Source organism: Gymnoscopelus braueri (genome assembly GCF_963280865.1).
Source record: "Gymnoscopelus braueri genome assembly, chromosome: 3".
In the NCBI taxonomy this organism is placed as follows: Eukaryota; Metazoa; Chordata; class Actinopteri; order Myctophiformes; family Myctophidae; genus Gymnoscopelus; species Gymnoscopelus braueri.
Window position 1 is genome coordinate 35,401,503 of NC_137612.1, and position 21,567 is coordinate 35,423,069.

The following is a 21,567-nucleotide window of genomic DNA, read 5'->3' on the forward strand; positions in this document are numbered from 1 at the left end:
AAATTGTCTCTTTGGTCTCTCCCTGAACTGGCTTCATAAACAACCACCCTTCATACTACGTTGATCAAGGTCTATACGTTGTCCCCTCCTTTTTTCCCACTACACCAAATCTCTTTGCTGAAAGTAGGTGATGTCCAAGCTCACAACGCATCGCAACATGACACGTTATGCTTGTAGATAGTCTATTTAGGGCGAATGTTTGCCTAATATGACATGCCCATGATAGGGATGCTAAGATTCATGTGGCTAAAACCTATTAGTACTCTAGTGACAGACTCATTGGAAACTGGCACTGTGACATGTACTGTAAAGCTTGAGGTATACTTTGTTGTCCATGGGTGTTGTGCACTGAAAATATCAGATCTACAAGCACACAACACGCTGCAGTTCAATGTGTTGTGAGCTTATAGATCATATATTTTCAGTCTGCAACACCCGTGGGCAACAACGTATAAGCTTACTCTACCACAGAGACAGACAGCGATAACAAGGCCCTCACTAAATATTCATGTCACTCAAATATTTCCACATATATGTGATCCTTTTGGCATCTTGTTACTACAAGGCTTGATTTATGACTAGGGTGACCAGTTAAAACATAATAATAATGCTTAATCAATCTTGTCTTGAAAATATGTTGAGCCTTTCCAAAACACTGTGTGCCTGCTGTAGAGTTGAGACTATTGTGCATCAGAAAGAGTGAACTAACAAAAGCAGTCATGAGTACTATTCTGCTACAAAGATTTAGCTTCAGATTCCATTTTGTTTCACTTGTACAGGAAAAAACATTAAGTGTAAATATTGACACTTTAGTGTATTTTTACTTCCATACCATGAAAAGGTAAAGGTGGGAGACAGCCAGAGGAGGCCAACAGAGACAGGTCATAGAGATGACAGACAACAGTCTAAAGCAAGAGAGAGAAATAAATAATTCATGCTTTTTTTTTTGGATGCATTCACGTCAAGCTTTATTAAGTAGTAAATGGTAAACAATTATGTCAATAGTCGGCAGTTCTATTACATAAAACATTTTTGGGGGTGTTGCAAAGGCCAGATTTGGAAGTGGGGGTTGTTTCATTTGTTTTGTTTTGTTTTGTCTTGTTTTGTTTGAGTGGTTTCCGATCATAGCAGGGAGTTGTTTCACTGTGAAGGAGGTGCCATCCCAGAGTCAGAATCATACATATCAGGGATGGGTAGGGAAGGAATGTGAGAGGGTAGCACTGGCAGGATAGAGTAAGGGAGCGGCAAGGGGTGGGAGAAAGGTGGGGTTGGAAGGGGGAAATGATGGGAGGGTACAATTAACAGTGGGGTAATAGGAAGGCAGAAAAGTATAGTCCAAAAGGGAAGAGAGGGCAGAGTGGCATAATGCTAAAAAGGGTCAGACATAGTGAATGGTTTAAGTGGGGTGATTTTGATGGATGCATTGGGGAGGACGGGGAAGAATGGGACAGACATAGCAGATATTCTTGGAATGTCGTAGGAATCATAAAAGGTAGGGCTGGTGAGCCGATTGATGGGTGCTGGCCAGAGTGGGTAGGGCAATGGCAAGGTAAAGGGTGGGTAAAGTTCAGCTGAGTTCCTCTCTCCGTGATGGTATTCTCCGATGGTATACTCCTTTGGCATTGCTATGGGATCTGAAGCCCTCCTCAGCTTGGAATGACTTAGGCTTCTACCTTGAGTCCGAGCCTCTGCTCCTCCCCTTCCAGCAGCTTCCTGTAGGTGGCGATCTCTGCATCCAGCTTCAGCTTGATGTGCAGCAGCTCCTGGTAGTCCAGTAGATACTTCGTCATCTCTAGCTTGGTCTCGCAGAGCTGGGCCTCCAGCTGGGCAATGACTCCCTCCAGGTTTCCCACCTTGTCCATGTGTCCCATCTCCATGTCGTCCAGCTGCTGCTCCAAGGCCATGTTGCGAGCCCTCAGCCCGTCTATCTGGTTCTGCATGTCTGTCACCTGATTATGGAAGGTGCTGATCTCCTCCTTCATGGTCGTCATTTGCTCCTCGTGTTTGCCAGCGTGCACCTTGAGGGTTTCAAACTTCCCCTTGTACCACTTTTCGGCCTCCTGAACATTGCGGGCAGCCACTGACTCGATCTCTGCGCGCATGTTACGTAGGTAGGCGGCCAGGTCGGGGCGGTCACCGTCCAGCTCAGCGCTGACCTTGGAGTCCTCGATCTGCTTGAGGAGGTCGGCCACCTCTTCATCGTGCAGCTTCTTCAGGAACTCGATCTCGGCCACCAGCTGCTCGACGCGTTTCTCCAGCTCAGCCTTCTGCAGTGTGGCGTTATCCACATCCTGGCGGAACTCCTTCAGGATCATCTCCGCCTCCTCTTTCAGAGCCATCTCTTCCTCCAGCTTGAGCCTCCAGACCTCCACCTCCTCTTCAATATACCCCCGCTCTATATCAGCTGTTCCCTTCTCATTGGTTAGCAACTCTATCAGCTCCCGGACCTCCTTGAACCTGAGCTCGTACTCTTCTCCAAGACCCGAAGGGCCTCCCTTATAGCGGCCCTGCAGCTCCGCCAGCTGAGCTTGCAGAAACGCATTCTTCTGCTCGAGTGCCTGGACTTTATCGATGTATCCCGCAAACTTAACGTTGAGCTCCTGCATCTCCTCTTTCTCGTTGGCATGTTGCTGGTGTATCTCTGTGCCCAACTCAACTGCCGTGCCCTGGACTGCCTGGCCCTGGAAACCTGAGCGTCCGCGGCTGTCGTACGAGGCCCCGCGGCATCGAGATGGTGACGGGCTCTGAACCCGCACCCTGCCGCTCACCTGCAGGCTCTTCTGGTTATAAGATGCTGCTCTCATGTTGTCTGTGTTGTGGGCTCAGCGTGAAGGGTTTGCTGTAAATAGCGGGTTTGTTGTTTCCGTTTTAGTGGGTGATAGTTCCCGTAGTGTTGTAGGGTGACCTCTTCTTTCTCTCTCGTTCTCTCTTCCTCTGCTGGGTCTACCTTCCAACTGACACGCTCTCAGATCAGCCGCGGGGCTTTTATGGGCCCAGGAAGAATGTCTCAGACAGCCTTGAAACTCTCGCAGGGTTTTGACATCTCTTAAATGCGGATTATGACAGTCCTCCAGAGGACTGCACCATCGTATTCTTTATTAGCTAACGATGCATTGTTAGTGGCCAGGCGGGTGGAGTTCACTCCCTGGCCTTCACACCAGGGTGGGAAATAGTGATCGGAGCGTGTATGCCTGCTATTTTTCCAGGCCTCCGCTCACTTAGGGCAGCCGCGATGAAAAGGGTGTGTGAGGGACGAGGCGGGCAGCCGGTGCATTGTGAAGCAATGACGATGTGCTTTGGCAGCACGTTTCCCTGTACAACGTTCCGACACAGCTCTGCCACAAGACTCCCTCACCACTCTCCATCGCATGTTAGTTACAAAGTCAACAGGAATTGTTTGAAATAACACAAGATATTAACTTACTCAAGATATTGGTGCTCAAAACGGTACCTTTGGTTACAATTTAATAAATATCCATGGGAGCATGATCCACTGTGCAGTGTGCACAAACTCTATTTTTCTGTTCTCAGATGTTCTTCTGTCCAGTACCTGATATTTCACTGTTTAGATGTGTGTGTTTTTGTAAACTTTTTGCATTAACATTAACTTACACATGACACATGACAAATATATAACCTTAAAGCACGACACAATCTTCAGTGTTATTTTAACTCTGACTCTGTCCATTTCGGACGATTTTTTACAGTCTCAGGAGATTTTACTCTATATTACTAAAGGAAAAAGACAGGAAAATTAAAAGGTTATCTTCCAGATAAAGAAAAAATAAAAGGTACCTACGAGTGGGACTTAGTTACGTGTAATCTGGCATCTTTGAAATGATTTAATGATTTAGGAAAAGATCACAAACGTGTAGCACAAGGTTGTCAAAATCAATTTTTGTTCCTGTGTAAAATTCCGCTGTGTTTATGATACAGGGCAGTAAATAATGCCACCTCACTGACCTCGGACCAATGATGTCTCTTTTGTCTCCTCAGCATAGTCTGCCACATCATTCCAGATGCACATAAGAATGTTTGAGAGGGGCGGACAACTTACACTGCTTTTAAAATAAAAACTCCCTCCTCTCCCTCTTTTCGTTTAGATGGCCTTGCCATCCTTCTGTTTAACACTATATACAGTACTTTATTGATCAGGAGGTCTCCCAGGGGTCTATACTTGGTCCTTTTTCCCTCTACACCAGATCTTAGTAAAACTACAAGCTCACAATGCCTCACAACTCGATGCGTTCTGAGCTTGTGGATGGAATATTTTTGCAGAATGTTTTCCTATTATGACATGCCACTAGGGTTCAGGTGGTGAATTAAAGGCCAACTTCAGCAAATCACCCCATGATATATGGGTAACCTCTGTGGTGAGGTTGTCTACTGTCTATTTTCTCCTGCTTCTACCCTCACTCAAAGCATCCCTCACTCAAAGCATCCTTCCCACCAACCACCCTGCCACACACAGTTTCCACCCCTCCCTTACACTGAAGAGACACTCACCTTGACATACTGTCCCACAAAGTCTGTGACCTCTGGAGTGAAGCAGCCTGAGGCGTCCACAGGGCAGACAGGGACCTGGTCCCTCTGGATGATGCCGTACTCCATGCAGATTCTGTAATCCTCCTACATTTTTTAAGATATATAGAACAAAGAGAACATGTAAGCGTCATATTTATTTTTGGCTTGTTGTGAAACAAATAGTATTTCCATGTGGCTCTTTGAGTTACAAATACTATTTCAATGTATTCATTTATTTGTGTAACCTGTGTTTACTGTGCATTCAGTTATTGAGAAGTGAATGTAATGTTTTTATCTGTGTTTTTGATGTGTTTATAATCCTGTATTGGAAGTAGTGTAGCCCTACTTCTGCATACACAAACACAGACACACATGTGCAGACACGTGCACGCACACTCAACACACAGACACACGCACCCACACATTCAACTGCACACAAGGTACTTGCTGTTTGTCGCGTCTTATGTTTGATTACTATGTTTAACTTACTACTTGTTTATTATTTTAGGTGAGAACCTTGTATAAGTCCTATATGGGTTTCCTTTCTCACCTGCACTTATTTCTGTGTTTTTTAATAATGTTACCTTTGTACTGTTTTTATTGTGCAAATAAATAAATGAGACATCGTACTAAAAGCTCATTCTTTCATTCATGTATATAAATAGCTTCAGACAGAGGGCCATTGGAGCTTTTTTCCCTTTACTGTCCTGTTAATTGTCATGTGACAACTCAGCAGGGAAATTCTACATGTTGCTAAAGTTAATTGAGTTGAAGACATCGAGATCCTGTAGACCTACTGTACAAGAGGTACAGCCATAGCAAATATACCAGTATGTAACTGTAAAACAGAAATGTTGAGGAATATTATTTCAACAGAAATGAGTCATCTTCCCACCTTTGCTTTTCAATGACTAGTCCAAGTTAGTTTGGTTAAGTTTCTGACCCTTAACGGGAAAGAGGTTGCGGTCACTGATGGAAAGCTTTATTTAATGTGTACATGTGTTGTACTGTTTTCATTGGAGAAAAATGAATGAAAAATGAATGTCCTAGTTCCAGGTCCTGTAAGCTAAAAAAAAGTCAGATTTTTGTTTTGGTCAACGCTCAAACTATATGGGGCTTGGTTGCAATTAAGATTCCTCTGAATTGACCCATTTCACCTGAAAAGTCTAACTCTCCATCTCCTGGTGAAGATTAAACATCATATGTAATGGATGGTGTTGTGTCATTAACATATTTGGATGATGGATTCGAAGATCGCTCTAAACACAGTATGTGGAAATATATAGAGATTAAAAAACGTCCAGTGTTCCCTTTTTTGTGGATTAATATACAGGGAATAGCGTTCTTTCCATGGCATCACTGGTCATTAATCTGTTCCACTCCATGCCGTTAACTTATCATCATACTTGGTTAGTGGTACTGTACATTGGAACTGGGTGTGGATAATTACTTAAATACTCATCACTGGATAACTGACTGCGATCAATGGATAGAAGATCACTGGAAAATTAAGAAAATTATCTTTGCGTTCACAGAATTGTAAGATTAAATACCGTACATTAATTATGTTAAAATGTAGCCAAGAGATATTGACATAGTAGCAAGAGTCAACATCCGTATAGGGGCTAGGCTGCTGTGCAACCAGAGATGGAGAGGAAACGAGGGAGAGGGAGGAAAAAAACTAATAAATACATAGAGAGAAAGTGAGATGGATCCAGCCACAGGGGGCATTTATCTGCCCTTGACAAGGTCATCTAGGCTATTAGTAATGACCCAATAGCTCCAATACTACTGCAGTGATGGCCTCGGGGACAAGGATTAAATAGATACTGCACAATTTTCTATACGATGTGGATTATTACGAGCAAATAAATATAAACACCATAATGTCCAATCAATATACAAGTATTGATAAATTGCTTTTGAGTGACTTAACGTTTTGTATTATGGGATTTAAGATTATTTTTTTAATGATGAGGATCTAAAATATAAAATTGTTAATTATTTTATAGCCTAAGACCATGCACATAATAATTGCAATATCCAAACCCAACACCTGCAATGTCAAACATTAGGAAATATTGTTTTATCATAGTTAATGGAATTATAAAGACAAGACAAACTACTGTAGTAACAGCGATGGGAAGCTACACAACACAATACCCTTCACCACAATGAGAAAATACAATTACATTTTGTTCTGGAACTGAATTATCGGGCCAAATTATATTAGTGCAACACTAGGATGATGCAATAAATCATGTAATAAACTTCTCTGTGTGTCTGAGGTAGAAATAAATAAATGAAAGATTTAAAGGCCGAACTCACAGCTCCAAAGTACGGTGACTGGTGAACCACTCCAGTACCCTCCTCCTCTTTGACGTAGTTATCCGTCACTACCTGGAACGCACCTGTCTCTCCACACTGGAGTGAGATGGGAGAGTGAGATAGTGAAATAGAGTGAGCGAGAGTTGGAGAGAGAGACAGAGAGAGAAAAACAGACAAAGTGAAAGAGAAAGAAAGAGATAGGCAGAGGAATAGCAATTTAGGAGGCAGATAGAGGGATGCCTGTTTGTGTTCAGGGAGGTCATTAGATTGAGCTATAGCTCTGACACTGGTTCTGAGGCAAATACATATACAATGTGCAACCGCCAGGAACAAGAAAAACAAATCTGCTCACCTTGGAAAAGTACTGGAAGAGAGGCTTGTATTTCTTTCCTTTCAACACCTTGCCTGGAAATCTACACACACACACACACACACACACACACGCTTTAACTGTACACTGGCATAAAGCAACAGAAGGGCAAAGTGTATTATGATGAGGGCACTGAAACAACATGTGCCAATAGAACTCCTCCTAAGCACAATGCCACAAGGCAACATTTTACAGATGAGATAGGACACTATTCCTCCATGACTGAGCAATTGCATCCTTTGGTGTTTTATAAGGATGATGGAACACACTGTCACACACAATGTTCCACAATCTCCCAATAAGTGTTCAACTGGGCTGTGATTTGGTGACTACGGCAGCTGTGGAATATAATTCACATAATTTACATATAATGCCTCCAAATGTGGTTCAGCTGCATTCAATATATTTTAAATCATAGAAGAAAGACTCCCGCACACTGTCTTCAAATGCAAAGATACAGTTTAATGGGAAACACAACATTTGGGTACAGAAACCTTCATCACCTGATGAAGGTCTCTGGACCGAAACATTGTATTTCCCATTAAACATTATCTTTAGGCAGAATGCGGGAGTCTTTCTTCTGTGTTGATCAGCCCTTAGTCTTCTCCAACATGCCTGCCATTCTGTAGGTGGGCAAAAGTCTTGCTCATTTTAATATATTTCCAATCTGCAATTTAACGATACTTTTCCGTTACGTTGTCTTTATAAAGTGATTCACTCCCTGTCTCATCCTACACTTTGCCTTACCTCCACTGAGCTGGGAAATGGAGACTGCTTTACCGCTCGTGGAACAACATTCAACTCAACTCAACTAAATAAATTAAATAGAATAAATTCTTCTACTTGTTCAGTCATTACTTCTATTGCTGTCTCACCAAGGATAATAAACACGAGAAAGACTTGAATGTTTAAACTCAAATGGTATTCAGATCCTTCATCATTACGCCTAACCACCCAGAAAATAGTTTTCTATTTGAAAGCACATTTAGAACACTGAAATACACTTTTTTTTGTACAGAACTTTTTTAACAAAACTTTCCTAGCAACTTCAAATATGTTTATTACCCTCTCTGCTGTCTCCCCAATTGATCCTTTTTATTTGGAAATAGAAGATCTACCGTATTGTGGGCTCGGCTATAGAGCATCGCAGTTCCCGCCCACTTCCTGGTTTTTCGTGGTGCCGGAAGGAACAACTCAATGCATTTTTCCCATTGACATTTCCAAAAATATTTATATCTATTAATTTAAGCCTCGAATCAAGCCATCATGACATGACATGAATCATGACCATAAAACGTTTGATTCTGTGATATTTTTTTTTTGAAAACGGCAAAACAAAGGGTATTTATTAAATATAGTATATCATATAATTAAATATAAAATAAAAAAAAATCACAGAAAAAAACGTTTTATGGTCATGATTCATGTCATGTCATGATGGCTTGATTCGAGGCTTAAATTAATAGATATAAATATTTTTGGAAATGTCAATGGGAAAAATGCATTGAGTTGTTCCTTCCGGCACCACGAAAAACCAGGAAGTGGGCGGGAACTGCGATGCTCTATTGCTACTATTTTAAAATATTTTTAAAGTATAAATTATTAAATATATCAGTTATTTCTTTGTATATTTAAGTTATTTGTCATATCTGCCCTGTGCAATAATTGTTTAGAAATGTAACAGAAATATGTTCCAATGTTCAATACCAAAAACATTATTCCTGTTCTAACAAGCAACTGATGAAAGTACCTGTTACAGGGTAGTTACAAAATTCAATTCCTACATCTTTATGTCTGTCATAGCCTCTTGGTGGCTATGTGTCCCCTCAGTACTCACTTGTCCAGGATGGTGTACTCGCTCTCAGACTTAAACAGAGCTCCAAGCCTGGCCTCCATCATGATGTAGGTTTGACCTGTTGTGTTGTCTAGAAATCAGAAAGAGATAAACAAATGCTGTGATTTCATTTATACAGAAACATGGCTGGTACACAATACAACGTTTAGGCAGAGAGTCAGGCTTGACCACTCGTCGTCTGCGGAACAGGTTCCTGACTGACCACCAGACGAACAACCAGACAAGATGGGGCTCAGTGATATATAAATGCCCACAAGAATTTCTCTTTGTGGGGTATAACAGGGTCTTAGTTTTGCACCCACACATTTCTTAAATAAGGTTGACCTATCTCAATTGTATAGGAGTCTACACCTGAAAGACTGGTACAACTAAAATCCTCAAAATACCATATAGGGTCATCTTAGAATCGCATCATATAAGAACGGTGCTCCAAAAATAAAATCAGCCCGGCGATTCTGTCAGGTACTGTATGTGTGACTGTGTCGTTTTATGATGTTCGGATAAAATTAATTTATTGTCTTTGGATACATTTTCACCGTCAGTTGATGCTTAATCGTCGGGCTCATTGTACACTCTCAGAGTTATAGACCTGTAAGGGTTCATTTGGACCCAGTGGTGGTCCCAGGAGCCCATGTTGAAAACACACTTCTGAATATTACACCCATCTTTCATCCAATCCTTTGGAATATACGAAGTATGAATTGGAGGACATTCTGTGAATAATGCTACTTGAGAAAAAGTGGATGAATGGAAAAAGAGCAGGACTTCCTACATTTTACATGTTACCCAAAATATATATAGATTTATCCAACCCTCTGTTGCTAGAATGAATCAGTCAGGATATGTTTAGAGGTTAGGAAGGAGGCACTCAATGACGCTAGAACCCTTGACATAAATATTTTATTTCATTTTTTATTTTATTTCTTTATTACTTTGCAACATACTGCTACTGTAGTGGCATTTAAATAAAGACTCATGGAGAAAGGGTTAGGTCAGGTTCCAGGTGTATCATTTTCTTTTAAATGTTTTTCAGTATTGGTTTAAGTCATAATTCTATGGCTGTATGACAATGTTACATATGTTATGTTATTAACTCATTCAGTGCCCGGCTTATTTATGGCAGTTTGGCTCTGAGTGCCACAGCCAAAATTCATTGTAAAAAAAAAGTGCTTAGGAGCCGAGATGCAGCCTTTTTCAGTAAGAAGTTAAACAAAGAGTGAATGGAGCAGAATATTTTCAAATCATGATATCTTGGGTTCTGATTTTTTTTTTTCCAGTGGCACTCAGGGCTTATGTTAAAACGGACGTCTTAGACGTCCAGTGGCACTTAAGCAGTTAAGGAAACTTCTAAGATAAATAAAATATTGGTCGTTAAGCTTAGTTCAGACCAAAGATTAGCCGTGACCGCGGTCAAAACGTTTAAGCCCAATTTATACTATGTTGTACGACTGTGTCACGGGACAAAAATACCCAATCTACAAGCACACAGCATGTCACAGATGCCATGCGTTGTGCGCATAAATTAACGTAAATGTATTCATTTAAAAACGATGGAAACAAGTCTGACAATTATGCAAAATAACTGCGATTATCTCATTATGTATTTGTATTCCAGGACAAACTATTTAGACATAAACATGGTACAGCCGTTTGCTGCCAACTAAGCCCATCTTTTCCTAAGAGTCTGGGGTTGAAAAGTTTATCCTGGGCCCTTCCAATCCCTCATTAGAACAACATTATCTGATATGGAAGGTATATCGATGACATCTTCTTCTACGATGGTGACCTACAAGACCTTAAGGAATTTGACAGCTGCCTCAACTCCACTAGTCACAGTGTGGAACTCTTCACAGTACAGCCAGAGGGAAATAAACTTTCTGGACTTCGAAATAACATAAACATCCTCAGGGGAGCTGCATACTAAAATGTTAGGCGAGGACACAGACCTTAATACCATTCTGCATGCTCACAGCTTCCATCCCCCTCACCTTAGCCAAAAGCATCCAGTTTGACAATTGCTGCGCCTTCAAACGCATTTGTAATCAAGAGGACTTTGATCTAAAAGCTGCAGAAATTAGGCTACGGTTTGCAGAGCGTGGGTGTAAACATAGGGATTTGGAAACATCAAACATTAAGTTAAATCTATAGGAAGAGTAGGGCTGGGCAATTAACACAAAATATATCGAAACCAATATTTGCTCATGTCATTTATCAACGAATCGCCATGAAAATGTTTTAGATTTTTTAGAGTCTGATTAACCATTTTATCCTGTGTTGTACAATGGTGGCATACAAAATAGCACAAATAGCTGATCTACAAGCTCACAATACATCGCACCATGAGCTTGTAGATCTGCTATTTTCACACATTTTCTTCGAATAATCGTTCATTCATCGTTATCGAGGCAAACGTTTGAAATAATCATGATACTGATTTGAAGTTGTATTGCCCAGCCTTAAGAGTATCTTGTGCAGCAAACATTAACTGTCTGCTCAGATCTGCAATATTAGAAATGGAATATACTTGATCCATTTTTGCAGAAATTGTAGAAGGGCTCCCACTCCCACCCTACAAGACAAGCTGGTACACAGCTCCCACTCCCACCCTACAAGACAAGCTGGTACACAGCTCCCACTCTCACCCTACAAGACAAGCTGGTACACAGCCAGGCACCTTCCCCAGTGGAAAATGCTGCCATTGCAGAGATATTTCTGAAAATGACACATTGGTGGATGAGTCTGGTAACAGACTCTTAGAAATTGGTTTCTAATAACGTAATATTAGAAAGCAATTTCTAATATTATGTTATTCTGCCCTGTAGTTTGAGGGTAGTCGAGGAAGGAAACCATTGTGTATCTTAATGCTAAATGACACCAATACTAATGCAGGAGCATGTGACTTAAAGAGGATATCAAAATGCTAACATCCAAAAGTCAATATGTGATCTGTATCAATATTCCCACATTTTCTATATACATGATCTAAAAGTTGATCCAGCATATAAGTTAACTGGAAATCTGTAGAGTACAGTAACTGGACTGAATATGCACTGGTCACTGAAAGCTAAAATAAATAAATGAAAAACCTCTACCCCAGTAGAAACTGGTTAAATGGGGACAGTGTCATAGAAGCTACAGACGAGCTACAGAAAAGGAGGGGCAACAGTTGTAAATAGCAATACAAAACCCCAATGGCCTGAAAAGATAGAAAAAGAGAGACGGGGAGAGACGAGAAAGAGGGGCGGGGGGGCATCAATAAAATATGTCCCTTCTCCTCAGTGGAGTGATAAATGATTGCACAGCTAAGACCTGCTGCCAGCCTTGCTCACAGATAAATAGATAGAGAGATAGATCGAGAGAGAGATAGAGATAGAGATAGAGATAAATAGATAAATAGATAAATAGATAAATTATATAGATAGAGAACTGAGATATATGGGAACGAAAGAAACAGGTGGATAGGGAGGAAAGACAGATAAAAAGTCAAATGAGCGAAAATGGGAAGAGTGTGTGTGTGTGTGTGTGTGTGTGTGTGTGTGTGTGTGTGTGTGTGTGTGTGTGTGTGTGTGTGTGTGTGTGTGTGCGTGAACGTGCGTTGGGGTACAACAAGGAAAGAGAGTGAACAAGGGCGAGTGTGTTGATACCAAACACATTCATTGGTATTCCAAGGCAGTCTCCCATGCAGCAAGGCAACAGCCAGTGCAGTTTTCCACTCACACTTGTGCTTCAACATTGACCCCTTGAGGCCACAGCAGGCTACAGCAGGCAGCTGTCAGGAATCTAGGTCATTACATTATGAAGAAGCCTACCAGTCTCTCACAGGGAACCAAAACCTAAAGGACGTGCAGCAGGGAGTATGGGGGGGACACACTAACCATCTCAGGAGTATTTTTATATTTGAACAAGGACAGGACTCCTTTTTTTAAGCGACCCTATTTGAGATTCGTTCATAATTCCCATAATACCTGAACCGTTCATGTACACACAGCATGCACAGGTGCGACTGTGTGTGCACACATGCATGCACACACAGTCTACATAGTTCAACCTGCTTCATTCAGTTCGTGTCATACTGGGCTTGAGCAGTATCAAGGTATTATGGTATACCAGGCTGTTCAGAAATACCAATGGTATGATTTACCATAGAAAATACAGACACTCATAGATACACAGCATTGCAGCTCAGCTTTTATATTTTCCTTGTATAGTGCATGGCTCTGTCTGCATTAGGCTAGCCGTCTATGATGTGCGTGTATTACAAAACAAGGATCGAATCACATAAAAAGCGATTATGATTTAATTGCCAAACAAGTATTATTTTCCAATGATGGCAAGGATGGTTTCTCACCTTTGACCTTGACATACTGAAACTCTGCGTTGACACAGAGGGCCAGGTTGCTAGGCAACGTCCAGGGTGTGGTTGTCCAGGCAATCAGAGATACACCTTCGTCCTCCAGCAGTGGGAAGCTGACAATCACTGATGGGTCCTGAACATCCTGCAGACAAACAAGAAGAGGAGATCTTGATTTTATAATGTACAAAATGGCACCAAGTACAACTACATGTGTACAGAGTGTGTAATCATACTGTATGAGTAGTGTAGTAGTGAATTAGTCTGGGGTTCTGTTGTGTGCGCCTACCTTGTAGTTCTGGTTGGATTCAAAGTTTGAGAGGGGGGTGTTGCAGGCAGTGGAATAAGGCATGACCTTGACGCCCCTGTACACCAGGCCCTTGTCATAAAGCTGCTTAAATACCCACCTGAAGTCATCAAAAATGCACAAAATAGACATTTGAAGTGACAATGAGTGTAGATTCTATACCGTTACACAGTGGTTCTCAATGTGGGGGCCAAGTCACCCAGTGGTCCTTGGTGATTCAAGGGGGTCCCCAGCTAAATGATTCATATATAATCTGCATCATTACATGTACAACTAAATACAACTAGAGAACATGAATGGGTATTTTGATCGTTTCATTGTTGTCTCTACACCTACAGTGTATGGACAGTAAAGGAATTCTGGACTAAATGACAGTTCATATCAGACCAAATCAATAAACTTCTTAGATTGGGGTCCCAGAGATAAAAAATATATATATATCAAATGAGGGCCCGCAACCTAATGTATACATGGAATAAAGCAAAAAAAGAATCTCATGATTGCAACATTTTGTCAGGCAAAATCCTAATCTGCGATTTGTGAAACAGCATGAAAAGAGGCTAATTCACATCCATGAAGCAGCCATTGAGAGCTTAGATAAGTTATTTTCATCTAATTGAAATCACTTTCCAATCAGTGATACAAATGTCAACAAATGAGTATCCCCCACAGGCTCAACATCAAACCTACCACTGGTTATGTGCGCATTTCACTTGATGTAATAAGAATTTAGAATCTCATACAACACAGTTGTCCAACAACCAAATTGACAGTAAATAGTGCAGAAGAGAAAACAGGAAAATCAGCTGGGGCAGGCACTGAGCGCAGGACATCAAGGCCACTGTGGCAGCAGGGCATCAGTTTGATCACCGGTTCTGGACAACTGAATATCCATATATGCCTATAAATGGACATATCGGTCGGATCCGTGATTCTGGACACCGGCATATCCTAACGACTCGACCGCGGGCACAGCACTCCCTCGAGTGAAGTCAGTCGGTCCCAAATATGCACATGAACAATTATGGGCATAGCGGTCAAATCTGTGGCCCTGGACAAACAGGTCTCCATATATGCCTATATATGGGCATATCAGGTTTGTTTATGGTCATGTGAGTCATAGTGACATGCCTATATATGGGCGTATTGGGTTTGTTTATGTTTACGTCAGAGTCAGAGTGACCTGGGGTCTATTCCACGAAACCTGGATTAGGGATAAACCGGGTTTAATCGGCTATCCTGGCTTAAATTATCCAGGAATCGGTTTCACGAAAGCTGAGTTAGCTCGGCAGATTAACTTAGCCAGTAAACCTGGATATGTTTATCCATGATCCTGTTTCACAAAAGAAAATTGAAGCAATCCTGCCTTAGTTACCATGGCAATTTAGCTGTGAAGTTAGCCTGGTCCGGACCAGGCTAACAGCCAAGCTTTATTAATCCAGTGCCTTGTTCTTCAAGTTTTGTGAAATAGCTGTTAGTCCAATGACTCCAATCATAAACCAATGAGTTTTTCCACACTTATTCAATTCTTATGCGAAAATCGAAGATCTACAAGCCCGAAATGTTTTTGTCTTATGGCGGCCGGGGGTCCCCGGCCCCCCATGGACCCCCGCCCCCGTGGACCCCCGCCCCCGTGGACCCCCGTGTACCCCCGGCCCCCTGTGTACCTCCGGACCCCCGGACCCCCATGGACCTCCAGACCCCCGTGGACCCCCGCCCCCGTGTACCCCCGGCCCCCTTTGTACCTCCGGACCCCCGTGGACCCCCACCCCCGTGGACCCCCGGACCCCCGTATACCCCGGACCTCTGTTGGGGGTCAACGGGGGTCCGGGAGTACACGGGGGGCCGGCCCCCCGTTGACCCCCGGCCCCCGTTGACCCCCGTGGACCGGGGACCCCCGGCCGCCAAAAGGCAAGCTTTTCACTTGTAGATCTTTGATTTTAGAAATTAGAAATTAGAAAATTATTTTAAGTGTGTAATTATAATTCCAACATTCACTTAAACTCCTTATGTTTAAGCCTAACTGAATTATATATTTATGGATTTGTATATAAATTAATTGCATATTTTTGGACAACTTGTGCATTTAATTTGTCTGCAATACTTTGCCATGCTTTCTCCCTGGATCTATATTTATTGCAGCTGTGTTTCCTCTCTTGCTTATTATACATTTTACTTCCTCGTATGATTTCATGAGCTGCTGCAGTGCTGCTGTTCAGCCACAGAGAAGAACGCCGCTCTGGTTTTGGGCTCCATGATTGGTCAAGTTCAAGGATTCTGCTATCGACTTTCATGGTCTTTTATAGGAATATGTGAACTCACATTCAGCCTGGTTTAACGATCCTGGCTCGACAAACCTCTCCTTCTCAGCCCGGCTTGGCGTTCGTGGAACTGAATAAACCAGGCTGAACAGCGCAGGCTTGTCAAACCTGGATTTGCCTTTCAAACCAGGATAATTTAATTCCGCTTTCGTGGAATAGACCCCTGGCCGTGGTCCTGCCTAAATATGGGCGTATCAGGTTTGTTTATGGTTATGTCTGAGTCCGAGTGATCTCGGAGGTTCGCCTGCCCACCGGCCGGCCGGCCGGCCCTCCCACTAGCCAATTTTAATATAGGATTATATGCCAGAAGATAATACTATGCAAAATCTTGAGTCATTTAGTTCCACACATTTCATGGATATTTCATGAAATATATTGCAAGGCTTCATACCAAACAGTCTCCATGAACCAGGGGTAGAGAGTCTTGTAGTCATTCTTAAAATCAATCCATCTGCCCATTCTTGTCACTGAGATCTGGGAACGTCACACAACAATGTAAAATACACAGGTGAAAAACTGAACAGAAGATCATGCCAAAACTCAGGAGAACAATGTTCCAATATTTGTTTTGTTCAGTTTGTTTTGAATGCTCCCGATGCATCGCCAAGTATAAATCAGGCTTAAAGGAAAATCTGTGAGGCTCATCTTGTTTTTCTAATAAAAAATTAGAACTCCATATCCTACTCTTTTTTGTCCCCTACATCACAACATTAACACCAAGTGATAACTAGTATACGAAATGTAGTTAATTCTTGTAAAAAAAATAAAGATAAAACTACATTTTCATTTACCGGTAGTTGGTCTAAAATACTCGTTCCCAACCTTTTCTTTCACTTGATCGACTGCCATGTTAAGTGGTCAGATGGGTGGGCCGCGTGATATTTCAGAGCATGTTTATTTTAATGATCAATCAATCGATTGTGTTCCTGCTTGGATCAGTGGAACTAACATAGTATACTTTAAGTTCCTATTTATTGATATCCCAATGAAAACACATTTTTCAAGGTTTTAAAGAAACGAATACCATGATTCTTTTTACATTATTATTTTTATATTAATGTTATATTATCAATACAATCTATGTGTTTTGCTAATTATTTGGGGGCCCATTTACAATATCCTCACAGCCCACTAGTCTGCTCTTTCATAGACTTCCAATGTAAATACTTTTCTTATTGTGTTACATAACTGTGCGAGGCCAAGCAAACTCTCCTCTGTGCTTACCTCCCACTCATTGGAGTATCTCATGACAATGTTTCTGCACTCCTTGTTGTATTCAGCAATGCCCATCTTGGCCACGTCGTCCGGCCCTTTGATGTTCAAGGTTTTGTCAATCTCATATTCCTGTAAAAGCACATAGAGACGAGAAACAAACAAAAAAAGAAAAACCAATTAGAAAAATCTGTGCATGTCATAATAAGCAAACATTCTGCAAAAATAGATAGATCGGCTATTTTCGGCAAAGAGATTTGGGGCAGAGGGAAAAAAGGAAGGGCACTGCGTACAGACCCCTGGGGGACCTCGGTAAACAAAGTTTATAGGGTTATAGGTATTAAGTTGTTAATATGATAATACTAATCCAAATCCAAATATCAATATGTATTTATACAATTGCATTAGAATGGCCCTAACTCTAATCCTATGCCGAATTGTTCCACTGTCTGAATGTGCGTTGAAATTACATTGGGCCTTATTCACAAAGCGTGCGTATACTCAGATTTGATTCTAATGCGTGTATACGACTGTTTCCATGAGCATAGTCTGATTCATCATCATTATTTTACCTGAATTTATTTGTTGGGTACACCAAAACTCACATCTGCTCTCAGGCACTCGTAGGTGGCAGAATCCATTTATTACATAGCAATCATTAAATTGAATGAATTAATGAATTTATTTCGGTCTTAAGCCATGTACAGAGTTAGTCACTACATACAGCAAAACAAACAGCACAAGAACAACAGCTAGACCAAAAAGGTGTGGGCTGAAGTCGTAGCTTATAATGCCCTTCCCTTTCTACCTTAAATAATACATAAAACAGAAACAATGACAAAACATAGAGATAGACAAGATTTGGAAGTATACATATACTAATATTGTATGGATTATGATAATGTGTTTATATTTATCTACATTATTTTTCACCTGCCAGATAAACCAGATATACAAGCTGACAAGGCGTTGGGATGTGAGGCTTTGCAGCAAACAGATCTTTTCTTTTTGACGAGTGACGCCTTGTACTTGTGCATTCACTGCAGTGCAGTTGCTTTCACATTGGATATTCCATTGCCTTTTATTGTGTTAAACGGGGCATGGAACGATGCAAATGATGCACACATGAATGCGCATTTGATTTATGAACGGGTGGAATTCATCATCTGATACACCTGAGACACATGCAAATCAAGGCTTTACACACCCTTTCATGAATCAAGACCTTGGTCTACTCTATACTTAGTAGCAAACCTACACTAAAATATGGTAGAAATTTCAGAAGACCTTTGTGAATGAGGCACACTGAGAGCAAATGGATTAAACAAAATTAAAACTGAGAAATGTTTCATGTGTAAAACACCATGTTCTTACCACAGGCAACCCATGACAGTCCCAGCCAAAGCGTCGGTCTACATGAAAGCCACTCTGGTGGGCAAAGCGGGTGACAATGTCCTTTATGGTGCCAGCCAGGATGTGCCCATAGTGGGGAAGACCAGTGGCAAAGGGAGGACCATCATAGAACGTGTATCTGGACAAGATGGGTAACAAAGATTCGAATTTTCCTATACAATCGCCAAAACAATGTGTTATGGAATTTCCCACATGACCCCCAAAACAATGATTAAAATAATCTTATCTGCGGTTTATGGGTAACAGAGATTTGATATATTTCTGATCATGTATTATTACATTGTTACAGCTTACTTGGGCCTGTTTTTGGACTGTTTGAGGCATTCCTGGAAGCAGTCCTTGTCCTTCCAGAACTGGAGGATCTTCTCTTCTTCAGAGGGAAAGTTGATGGATTCAGGGACTGGCTCAGCCATGTTTCTGTTCAGGACACATTAAAACATAGGCACAATTAACAGTATGAACCAGTGATTCTGAAACTTTTTTCATTTCAAGGACCTCCAGTTTGATATGCATTAGGCCTCGGGCCTTGCTATCTCTGGGACCCCAATCTACAATGTAGTTCTCAACCTTTTCAGGCCACGACCCCCCAAAATAATCATATTTCAACAACATCCCACCCTGATAAACACTTGGAACTGTAGGAATTGTAGGCATTACAGTTGAAGTTTATTAATTATAGTTCGACTCCGTTTGACAGATAAATATTGTGAGAATAGCTGATCTACAAGCTCACAACGCCTCACAACAGCTTGTAGATTGGCTATTTTCAAAGTCTTTGCCTCTTTCTTATATTATTAATATTTGACAATTTGGTCTGTTTGACCAGTTTTATAGCATAATTTGTTGATTACTTTTGATGCAATAGTGGTCTTTTTTTTTTAGAAAAAAAAGGTCTTAAAAGTACTTAAAAGTCACTTCACTGTCATCTGGGGACCCCAAAAAATGTATTTATGATTCTGTTGAAGACGTCAGAATCATAAATACGTCTACGAGGGTTGTATACTAACTACAGCTACATTTGTGCATGCATCCCCTTGCAACCTTTAAAAGCCTGTCAAACTAACCATAAAGAAACATGCACAGTGAACATATCATGCACAACTTTACAGTATGTGTAACGATATAAATGCACGTTCATGCAAATGAACAAAATCCACAAAAAAGTAGAAAAGTTTGACCAGTTCAGACACTCTAACAGAGTCAGCTACTGAATGACGCCTCCTTGTTGTTAGCTCCCAGGCTATGCTAACAGGTTTAACTGTCAAGCTATAATCTTCAAAAACTTTGTGACAGCGTTCACTTGTGAGTTTCTAAAAGACGAGGCTCACACGGGCACACAGCCATGCACACGTTACAGAATATAACCACTATGACGTTGAAATGTAGATATATTTCAGTAACAGTGATGACACTCACATGTGTTGTGTGTCGCCGGGCTGAAACAGAGGAGGGGATGCGACAAGACAGGAAATGATGCAAGAGACCGTCAACATGGGTGGAAGTGACGTAATACGGTCATCTGTCATGACCGTCATGGATGGACTTCAACATAGTGTTTGCACTTTCTCCCTTTTTGGTCCGTACATCTGCTTAAACGTTCATATTTCAAATATAAAGTGTTTAACCTATGGCCACGGATATTAAAATTATGTACGGTTCCTCAAAAGTACCCGTATGTTCCGTATTGTTCAATGAAAAGCATTTTAATCTAATCGATGGCTATTTTTGCATAGAGTTAATATGTATCAGAGTGCAATACACCTCCCAATCGATAGGGTCACGTAGTTGAAAGCTTATGGGGAAAATGGCCACCAATCGGATTAAAATGCTTTTTATTTAACAATACAGACAATACGGGTACTTCTAAGGGCCCGAATATAATTAAAACATCTGTGGCCGTTTACACTTGAAATCTGAACGTTGATGTGGTGCCACTATATATGCCTATGAATTGAATACCAAGGCCCTCATTGGAAACAAGTCCGCAAGGACTTTTATGAACGGACCTGTCAGACAAAGTATTTTAAATGTAACTGTGCTGTTTTACATTTTTTTGCCTAATAAAATATTCAATCAATCAAAAAATGTAGATGTACGGGCCAAAAAGAGAGAAACTGCAAACACTTTGTTGAAGTTCATCCATGACTGACAGTCATGTATCAGGACTAGAGCTGTCTCCAGAGTTTTGTGTATCTTGCCAGAAAGAACAGATCTACACACATTTACACGCTAGCAAAGTGACAATCATACGTGTTAAATAACTTTTTTTTATTGCCACACTTTAAAATGGTACATAATATATATGGAAGCTTTGCAGATTGGTGATCCGGTCAGGGTTTGGAGCGGATACAGAAATAGTGCGTACGTGTGCGTCCAAATTGCGCCAGATACAGTAGGCGGGCTTTAGACCGGATCTGAACACTGGTCGGTAAATAGAAACCAGGCTTTCCACCACACCCAAAGGACTCGTTTGTTATATTAATAATTCACAACGTCCTATTTATTTATTTATCTATTTATTTATTGCATGATGTGCAATATCATGAATGAACCATCTTCTAGACTTCTCAGTTCTGGGAAAATGCAGCATTCAGGTTTGATTGATTGATTGATGACATGGAAGTACAAATTCACAATACAAGGTTCTTATGCACCAGCACCACATATCTGGAACAAACTCCCTGAAAACTGCAGGTCTTCTGCAATTCTCTCACAGCTAAAAACCTGTTTGCTGCTGCCTTTTATTGAATATCTTTTTTAATTAAAGTTTACTATTATTCCGCACTGTAATTGTACTCTTATTTTTCTGTTTTATATGTACTCTTTTTTTCAATTGTCCTTTTATTTATTGTTTTTGCTGTCCTGAATAAAATCTTCCTATAATAA

General features: G+C 41.0%; 2 protein-coding genes across 2 annotated transcripts in view; both read right to left on the reverse strand.

Annotated features, from left to right (window-relative positions):
• The window catches only part of iars1 (isoleucyl-tRNA synthetase 1), a 76,046-nt gene extending 55,933 nt beyond the window's left edge, over window positions 1-20,113 (reverse strand). The window contains exons 1-11 of the mRNA XM_080423051.1: window positions 20,098-20,113; window positions 18,976-19,098; window positions 18,643-18,799; window positions 17,281-17,400; window positions 16,448-16,530; window positions 13,718-13,835; window positions 13,426-13,573; window positions 9,060-9,147; window positions 7,205-7,265; window positions 6,853-6,948; window positions 4,507-4,629 (exon numbers count right to left, since the gene is read on the reverse strand). Of these exons, the coding sequence (XP_080279177.1) occupies window positions 4,507-4,629; window positions 6,853-6,948; window positions 7,205-7,265; window positions 9,060-9,147; window positions 13,426-13,573; window positions 13,718-13,835; window positions 16,448-16,530; window positions 17,281-17,400; window positions 18,643-18,799; window positions 18,976-19,094 (1,113 nt within the window). The 5' untranslated portion in view covers window positions 19,095-19,098; window positions 20,098-20,113. The remainder of the gene's footprint in view (window positions 1-4,506; window positions 4,630-6,852; window positions 6,949-7,204; window positions 7,266-9,059; window positions 9,148-13,425; window positions 13,574-13,717; window positions 13,836-16,447; window positions 16,531-17,280; window positions 17,401-18,642; window positions 18,800-18,975; window positions 19,099-20,097) is intronic.
• LOC308082170 (vimentin) lies at window positions 1,510-2,804 on the reverse strand (the record flags this gene model as incomplete). Its single annotated transcript, XM_080423834.1, has 1 exon — window positions 1,510-2,804. One exon carries the CDS (start codon window positions 2,802-2,804, stop codon window positions 1,662-1,664), a length of 1,143 nt encoding a protein of 380 aa, XP_080279960.1. The 3' UTR covers window positions 1,510-1,661.
• Window positions 20,114-21,567: the final 1,454 nt, after the last annotated feature.